Genomic DNA, 8899 nt, shown 5'->3' on the forward strand with positions numbered 1-8899 from the left:
TCATGCACAATGGTCTCATTTAGAGCCATGCAGGACCTGCTGTATGCGGGAGACCACGCCAATGCTTGGAGGAATGTTCTTCTGAGTCTGAGCGATGGCCATAACGGCTTGGGGTCCCAGTGTTGACACATTGTGCCCCTCAATCTCCAAAACCTGGTCCCCAGCTTGCAGGCCAGCCAGGTGTGCACTGCTCCCCTCCTCCACAGAAAGGATGTAGCTGGGTCCACTCCCACCCAACTGGAAGCCAAACTCTTCAGGCCACCCCTGGTTGGAAGTCGGCATGTTGAGGACTGGAGAGGAAAGAACAGGAGAAGTTGAGGATGTTTACAGAGAAAATGTTTTTTACGAACCGGCATGTCACCTCTTTAATGATGGCTCTTGTTGCTGCCTACTGTAGGTTTACTAATCCTTTGGCATAGAACCCAGACCATCTTCAAACCCTTGGAGGACCAAGTCACCGCCGTCACCAGTTTCCTTGGGCCTGATCTCTAGGAGGCTCCTCAATAGGAAGTATATGTACAGGTCTTATTTGCCCTGATAACTGTTAGCAGACACGTCATGTCTGCTTGATAATTTAAATGAGACAGACAGAGTCAATAATATCACTTTTACATACTAGCTTTTATGTAATAATTCTGTTTTTAAGTAAATAACTTTGTGACCCAAGTCTGTCATAACTGTGCCATATAAACTAAAATCAATAATTGAATAAATTAATTAAGATGTAATATTATTTCTGTTCGACCCAACAAAATAAAATAAAATAAAATAAAACTTGGGAGTGGAGGGTGAGGATGACACACACACAGATAAACCCACTTCAGTCCAAAGAAATTCTAGTTTCTGTGATAAAATTTGTCGAGTTGTCAATTTGTTTGGCTGAAAAGTCACAATGACAATTTATAAATTGTTTTCCCTTTTTTCCCCCAGTCTCTGATTCCAGTATTGGGATTAGTTCTACTCTCGCATATTTAGACGGAACCTCAACAGCACCTCCAGCTGGTCAAAAAAAAATTAAAAAAAATGCAGCAGCCCGTCAGATTAAGATGGAGATAGTGACCGTAACTAGTAGGAGAAACTAGGTGATCTTTCACCCAGTGCCCAGTAGAATTACATAATTAATACAGTGAAAAACAGCAGTGCAGTGACAGACCAAAATATTACAATATAATACGACCAAATAAATAATAAAATGCATTTTTACAAAATCAGAAAATAAGGAATCCTAGAAGATTTGCAGAAAGTGATCAAAGACTTACAGAACTCTTTGGTTGGGTACCGAGAGCCATGCTTGTTCTGGCGAAAAGAGTATTTTCCTTTTTTGTTTTGCAGAAACTTCTTCATCTTGATGTCAAACTGCAATGCTCTTCTCAAACTTGTGTAAACCGCTGCCTCTTCATGAACGCATAATGCTTTCAAATCGAAGTGAATGCGCTGAAAACCCTCGGCTTCATCCCTGACTCCTCCTCAGGCCGTCCTGCTCTCACAGTGTTAATCAGAAAACTGGGACGCATGCACCCGTGCACCTCAGTTCCTTAATAATTCTCTCTCCAAAAAGGATATTGTGAGGCCTCATTTTTCTATAAATAATGTGTCTTTTTCCTCCTCCTCCTCTTCTGGCGGCATGGCTCTCCGCGGGACTGCTCCTGGCCTAGAATCACTCAGCAAGGAAGCCCAAGGAGGACTAATTGGAATGTCAACTCCACTGAAGTTCTGACACTGTGTTTCTCTCAGGGTGAACCTAATAACAAATCCACTGAGGAGCAACAGGGGCAAATTAGGAGACCAGCCGGCGGGATAAGTCGGATTATAGGCGACATATTGAGCTACACCCCCCTGAAGAACACATGAAGCCCCTTCCTAACTATGCATGTGATATAAGGGGAAAGTGTGTTATTTATTTGAAAAATAAATGCATAAAAGCTGTAATATAACAACAAAAATGACTGAGAGAAACAAACTCTTATACATAATTAATGTTTTTGTTTTTTTTTTACTTACGCAAACGATAAAGTAATATTCACACCTGTGAAAACCATGAGGGAAGCTGTCAATGGTAGTCTCAAGACCCAAATCCATGATTGTCAATGTTTATTGATAGTATAAAATAAAAATAAAATCAGTGTTTAGCTGCATTCATGCCAAAATTTCAATGAAATGGAAGGAGCTTGAACAAGTGGATGAATTATAGTGCTTTGCTGTGATCCCAGACTCATGGTGAAGCAAGATAAAAGAAAAATAACACGATCAAATCCAACCAAAGGACCATCAATATTAGATGATGCACACATCTGTAAGGTGAATAAGCCTCTTCTTCAGGGTAGTAAAGATACTGTTAGTTTATTCAACTACATACATACACACCTTGACAGTGAACCACAGCTTAGTCCTGTTCAGGGTTGCAATCGCATAAATGTTGGATAAATATGCAGAGTTACCACAGCTACCATGAACCATCAGCAAACAGATGCAGCAAACAGCCATTTGCCTGATTATTTGGACTGTTATTCATTCACTGTTATTAATTCACATCCTCAGGAACAGAAGCCGAACAATCACCGCTTTCCTGACGGTCTGAAAATATTTTTTGGGATGAATGTGTACTTACAAAAACCCTGATACTTCACTTCTTGTAGGAAACTACGAGTACTTTTATTCTTATATATAAATTAACAACTGTTCCCATCATAATAAGAGGAAACACAGGTGTGTTTATATGAATAAACAGGTCTCACTTCCTGCTTACACAAATTCAGGTTCTATTTTGCAAGAAAATAAAAGCAAAACAACCCCTTCATAACTGATATAGTGAGTTGAGACCAAACACCAAGCAGACAGTCGTTTTCGCAGAAGCACACAGATCATACCTTTTCAAACAGCATCCATCGATGGGCATGAACTATCTCCTGCTGCAACCGTTTGTGCTGTAACATGAGTGCTGAGCCAAGGAGGCAACTGGATCCAGCAGGTGTCCTGTGTTGCATTGTTGTGTTTGACACTAGAATGGAAGGTAGAAAGAAAACCCACAGCCTTAATTACCATATGCATGACATATAAAAAAGTGATGACTCATGACTTGACGTGCACAATAAAAGGTAAAAAGGTGTTATTCCGGTGATAAGAAGTCAAAAAAGGTCCTTAAACTAAAAGTAGGTGTAAATGTGGAAATTAATTTTTCGGCAATACAGTATATAGGAACATGTGATGTTTATTCGTCTTTAATGCTACGGTCTCTATGAGATCATTTGTTTTTTCATAGTAACCGTAATATACCGTGTAATAACAAAGTAGTGGTTGCTATTTCAATAGTACTTTAAAAAAAACTTTTGAATGACTGTCGTAATCAGTAAACTTCTAAGTAAGCGAGATTGTAAAATTATTTCCAGACACTCACATCACATTTGCATTAGCCCACCCCATTAGCTGTTAGCAACACAGATGCTACGGAAGTAGCCGTGTTTACGCGATGTCGCTTCGCACAGAGGTGTCGTGTTTATTAAACGACATCGGAGTTGGCTCTTAGGTCACGTTGATCCGTGAGAGCGAGACAGTGAAACGTCAACTATGAGGTGAGTCGGCGCATTTATCAGTCGCAGTTCCGCGCGCGGCTGTGTGTGTGTGTGTGTGTGTGTTGCCAGCGCCAGCTTCTGCTTGTAAAACCCACTGTAATAAGTCTCTTTAGTTTGGACACGCGTTTGCAACAGCGACATGCAAAGCACAACACAAAACTTGAGTTAAAGTTTTTCGCAGTCGTATGACATGCCACCGTACTAAACACCTGTTGTCCTCTTTTAATGGGAAGATGACAGCCGGCGATGGACTTCCTCACTCTGTTTGCCGTTTACGTCGCTGTGGTGCTGACATGCATCGTCCTCGTCTGCAAATACTCCGGACAACGACAAACTCCATTTACTGTTATTTTCAACTGTATAGGAAAGGTGAGCTATGCCACGTCGTGCGCGCTTGGTGGCGCTGTTGAACACGGTTCGTTTATTAACGGCTAGTCTCTCTCACAGGTGGTGTCACCTTTGACGCCGAGATGGCTGCGAGATTTCTCCCAGAGGAGCCTACATAGGTTGTTCCATCAGAGGTACGTGAAGGGTGCATATGTGGATGGTAGAATTGTGGCTGCTATGTGGGTGTTTTTCTGGTTATTTGTGTTTGAAAGAAGTTTGTACTATTGATACCTATATTTCATTATTTTTGCTTGACTCTATTTCTATTATTGTTATTTTGTTTTAAAAAAATATTTCATATTTTTTATTCAAAGGTTTAAACATCACTCTCTCTAAAGGTTCACCGCATATAGTTGTTCCTGGTTCCATGGTTATAACGCAAGGTGTTTTTTTTTTTTTTGGTGCAGAAGCAACATGTTCATCTACCTGCACATCTTGTTGGAGGGAGCTGTGTATGCAGAGTTCTCCTTTGAGGTTTTTGGCTTCTGCAGGGAGATGGACACCACGCTGGTCAGCCTGTCTGTACCTTACATATTACTGGCTGTCAAGTCCATATTCTTCTTCCTCTGCATCAAGAGAGATCCAGGTATAGGTTGTACATTCCTACCCATGACAATACCTCATGAATTTTGTAACTGTGCAAATCATCAACCAAAAAATACCATGATGATATTCTACAGGAACTCTAATTCAACCACTTAAATCCACCAGAACTGTAACTGATGACAGAGATAAGGAAAATCATAGATTTGTTTTTGTCCCTCTACAGGAACAGTGACTAAGACGAAAATCTCTGCTGGGCAGCTTCATAACTATCCGTATGACAGAAGACTGTTTCACCCAGGAGTGTCCTGCCCGACCTGCGGTCTTATCAAACCAGCTCGCTCAAAACACTGTAGTGAGTTTTCTGTCAACATTTCTGCTTCACTAGCTATTCATTTCCCTCATGCATTGGTATTATTCCTTTCTCTATCCCAACAAAAGACAGTGAACTTGAATCGTATCAGTGGTGATAAAGTTCCCTATGTCCCCCTTAGCTTGGCTCAATGTGTTAGATTGGTACATAATATCTACTGTTTTCTGTCTGACCTTTCAAACACATGTTGACGGTGTGACAAGACATTCTGACAGCCTTTTAAATTCTTGCACCATTTTTTCCACAGGAGTTTGCGACAGGTGTGTTCAGCGCTTTGACCATCACTGTGTGTGGGTCAACAATTGCATTGGTGCTCAGAACACACGCTACTTCCTGCTCTACATGTTCAGCGTCTGTGCCATGGCGGGCGACATCGCTATTCTGACTATTGATATGCTGCTTCATGTTCTTCTGCGTTCCGGACTCCTTCAGGCCAGCTACATCGACGAACTGGGACAGCAGCAACCAGCAGGTCCACTGTTCATCATACAGGTGAGTCTCAAACCCACCAAAATACTTTTCTTTGCATATTCAAGTCTGTAACCTGACATTCTTTTGGCCCCTTTCTAGCACCTCTTCCTCACATTCCCCCGGATCATCTTCATGCTGGGATTTTTGGTTTTAGTCTTCTTCTTGCTCGCTGGTTACGCCTTGTTTCACTTCTACCTGGCTCTGGTTAACCAGACATCCAATGAGTGGTATAAAAGTCGGGCATCCACGTGTCAACATTGCCACCCGACTGCTGATCATTTCTGTAGCAGCGCACCAGATCACTCCAGAAGATACTACTACAGCCAAGGACTCTTCCGAAATCTGGGGGAGATATTCTTCCCTCCACAACCTGTGCGGAAAAAAGACTGTTAAGCTATCAGTAATCTTTGTCAAGTGGGGCATAGATAATAAAGTTTTTTTGCCACTTTTGAATATTTCAATGACTCAAATCTCAGTGACCTGATAATTTTATGTTTGGTGTGTATAAGGGTAACACATATGGACAAGTTGAAGGAACTATTTGGCAGTGCCTTCAGGTCCACATGTATCGGAACAAATCTACTGTATTTACATTAATGCAGGGGTTGTTAACCTTTTTGATCTCAGGACCCACCTTTCCCAAAATAAATAGGGCAAGGACCCATTCCATAGAAGTGATTCATTACTCTTGATTTCATTTGTGATCGACAACCATATTTAATCTACTTATATGTAAACAAACCAAAACCTTGTGAAATGACAGAATACCATGTTATCACCGCAATTTATCTATTTTGTCAGCGAAAAGTCCAACCAGCAGCAGAACCAGGTGCAAGTCATGTTAATCAAATTTACTAAAGAAAATTAAAATTGTAAAAACTGAAAAAAAATCTAAATAAAATAAATGTCATAAAACCATGTTTAAATATCATAAAATGATATATATATTTATATATATATATATATATATATATATATATTTTTTTTTTTTTTTTTTTTTTTTTTTTTTTTTGGTGGGGTTACATCACTTTCTTTTTTTTTTTTCAAGAACTTCTCCATAGTTGTTAACTATCACAGATTTGCCGCTGTCAAGTCAATTCAGTGACACACTACTACCACCCTATGTGGCTCATGTATTAAAACTGAGCGTCAACGGTGTAAAATAAATAAGTTATAGTGGCCCTCTAGGGGGCGCTCGCGGCCCAACCATGGGCCCCGGCCCTTTGGTTAAGAATCACTGCGTTAATGGACGCTAGCAAGGTTCACCGGAAGTTGATCGGACGCCGTTTTCGGTGGCACCAAACCGGTGCGGAAGTAGCCTGGTGTTGATTTCGCGGAGGTCACTTGGTTTTCGACAGCCTGTTTCAACAGACCTGTGATGACAAGAACGTTCTTGCAACATATCTGGGATATAAAAGCGAGCGTTTCCGCCTTCTTTCTGTAGCGCAGCAGTCTCGCGGTCCGCGGCTCCTCGTCTCCTCATGTCCGGGTCCAAGTGCACTCGCCTCAATGGAGCGCTGGTCCGGCAGCTGCTGGACTCGGTGGACAGCGTCCTGTTCGACTGTGACGGGGTGATCTGGCGTGGAGACCAAGCGATCCCCGACGCTCCTCGAGTCATCAACCTGCTGAAGGAGAACGGGAAGAGGGTCTTCTTTTTGACCAACAACAGCTCCAAGACCAGGAAGATGTACGCGGAGAAGATGACCGCGCTGGGCTTCAACGTGACGGAAGACGAAGTGTTCGGGACCGCTTACTGCTCCGCCGTCTACCTGAAGACGGTGTGTCAGCTGCAGGGGAAGGTCTACCTCCTGGGCAGCAACGCTATGAAGCAGGAGCTGGAGACGGTGGGCATCCAGCAGACTGGGGTGGGACCGGACCCTGTCTTTGGGAAGCAGAGTGACTGGGCCAACGTGCCCCTGGACCCCGAGGTGAAGGCGGTGCTGGTGGGTTTCGATGAGAACTTCAGCTACATGAAGCTGAACAGAGCCATGCAGTATCTGACCCGGCCCGACTGTTTGTTTGTGGGTACAAACCGGGACAGCAGACTGCCTCTGGAGGAGGGCAAGGCAGTCCCAGGTAGGAATCCGTCCTGCGCCAATGAATAATAATATCTGTAGTATCTGAAAACAAATCAAACTCCTCGGCAGCATGTATCTCTATAACAATGTTACTAGCGTGATATTACAGTGGTCTTACTCCTCCAACCCACGACCAGGGTCTCTGTTGTGCTGGTCTGCAACAAAGTGAAGCCATTGCAAACACTGTCAGGAATTAGGGCTATACATAGGTGGAATGATTAGGCGGCTTGCTTAAGAAGATCTTTACAGCAGGCACACACTTGCACATCCATGGATTTGAACACTCTTGAGGCTACACACACACACTCACCCCCTTGTGCCTGTGACATCCACACAGCACAAGATTATAAGACTCAAACACGCATGCTGTGAGGTAAAGAGGTAAATGATAGACACACCGGCCATTTTGTACAGATACAGTAGTATTTACTGGCACATTTGCTTGTATATTTCTATCAGTACACTCTCTGTTGCCCCTCTATAACAACATTCTTTTATCTTTTGCTGTGAACTAAAGATCGCCTTCTACGTTCCAGGCACGGGATGTCTGCTGCACTCAGTGGAGTTTGCGGCTCAGCGTCAGGCTCAGACGGTGGGAAAACCCAACCACTTCATGTTCGACTGCCTGTCGGCCCAGTTCGGCGTGGACCGCAAGCGCTGCATGATGGTGGGCGACCGCCTGGACACGGACATCAAGTTCGGCCACAACTGTGGACTGAAAACCCTGCTCACCCTCACGGGGGTCAGCAACCTGGAGGATGTGGAGAGCCACCACAGTAGCGGCTGTGTGGAGAGACAAGCCATGGTCCCAGATTACTACGTGGACAGTATTGCTGACCTCCTGCCTGCGCTGCAGGGTTGATGGCTGCTATGGACTTGCTTTCTCCCTGCTGGTCAACACTGCAACTCTCAGAGATTATTAAGATTGTCAGAGAGTCACTGTGCTCTTTGGCATTTTTATTTTAAACAAGGTATATGTCTGCATTGTTGAAAGCTCCAAGGAATACTATTATTTTTGGCAACACCAGACTTTTTTTTATTTTCCTTCTGATTATTTACAGTCCCCAATCACGCCACAGTCACACCAGTGGACATATTATGTTCAGTTTGGGAGCGACACCTAGTGGTGCCAAGCACTGACCTCAACACAGTCCTCATACTCCAGTGTTCATTTTACTGATCTGCATTTATGTGTGCTTTGTCATGATGTCCTATTAAAGTGCTACATGAATTGCACATTTTTGTTTTCTTTAACCTGAAAATCCCTGCCCTTGTTGACCTCTGCTCTCCCGGAATTCTGAAGTCACCTTGGACTGTCGTCAGGTGGAGGCAGCATCTCATCACCCGATGAGAGAGGCGCTGCCCAGGCCAGCTTTGTTCATTGTGTGGGAGCTGGTGTTTTGGTGTGTGTGGGGCTGAGTCACATGTTGCCAGGTGAAGGAAAGAGAGATAAACTCAGGATATTGGAACGTCATTTT

At 43.3% G+C, this 8899-nt stretch overlaps 3 protein-coding genes across 9 annotated transcripts in view; 2 read left to right on the plus strand and 1 right to left on the minus strand.

Annotated features, from left to right (window-relative positions):
- The window catches only part of grid2ipb (glutamate receptor, ionotropic, delta 2 (Grid2) interacting protein, b), a 30234-nt gene extending 26218 nt beyond the window's left edge, over nucleotides 1-4016 (minus strand). For 3 of the 7 annotated variants that reach the window (XM_053860463.1, XM_053860455.1, XM_053860440.1), the window contains exons 1-2: nucleotides 1260-1709; nucleotides 37-290 (exon numbers count right to left, since the gene is read on the minus strand). In XM_053860463.1, coding sequence (XP_053716438.1) covers nucleotides 37-290; nucleotides 1260-1344 — 339 coding nt within the window. In that variant the 5' untranslated portion in view covers nucleotides 1345-1709. Of the gene's footprint in view, nucleotides 1-36; nucleotides 291-361; nucleotides 441-1259; nucleotides 1710-2867; nucleotides 2999-3394; nucleotides 3541-3778 lie in introns of those variants that run through there. The other 4 variants (XM_053860490.1, XM_053860471.1, XM_053860480.1 and 1 more) reach the window with 4 other exon arrangements.
- zdhhc4 (zinc finger DHHC-type palmitoyltransferase 4) lies at nucleotides 3320-5964 on the plus strand. Its single transcript, XM_053860577.1, has 7 exons — nucleotides 3320-3569; nucleotides 3803-3938; nucleotides 4017-4090; nucleotides 4364-4542; nucleotides 4726-4854; nucleotides 5120-5364; nucleotides 5443-5964. Exons 2-7 carry the CDS (start codon nucleotides 3816-3818, stop codon nucleotides 5734-5736), a joined length of 1044 nt encoding a protein of 347 aa, XP_053716552.1. The 5' UTR covers nucleotides 3320-3569; nucleotides 3803-3815; the 3' UTR covers nucleotides 5737-5964.
- Nucleotides 5965-6647: 683 nt separating this feature from the next.
- Nucleotides 6648-8657, plus strand: pgp (phosphoglycolate phosphatase). The gene is made up of 2 exons (XM_053846434.1): nucleotides 6648-7419; nucleotides 7958-8657. Exons 1-2 carry the CDS (start codon nucleotides 6825-6827, stop codon nucleotides 8281-8283), a joined length of 921 nt encoding a protein of 306 aa, XP_053702409.1. The 5' UTR covers nucleotides 6648-6824; the 3' UTR covers nucleotides 8284-8657.
- The last annotated feature ends 242 nt before the right edge of the window (nucleotides 8658-8899 follow it).

This window comes from Synchiropus splendidus, chromosome 1, assembly GCF_027744825.2.
Source record: "Synchiropus splendidus isolate RoL2022-P1 chromosome 1, RoL_Sspl_1.0, whole genome shotgun sequence".
Classification (NCBI taxonomy): Eukaryota; Metazoa; Chordata; class Actinopteri; order Syngnathiformes; family Callionymidae; genus Synchiropus; species Synchiropus splendidus.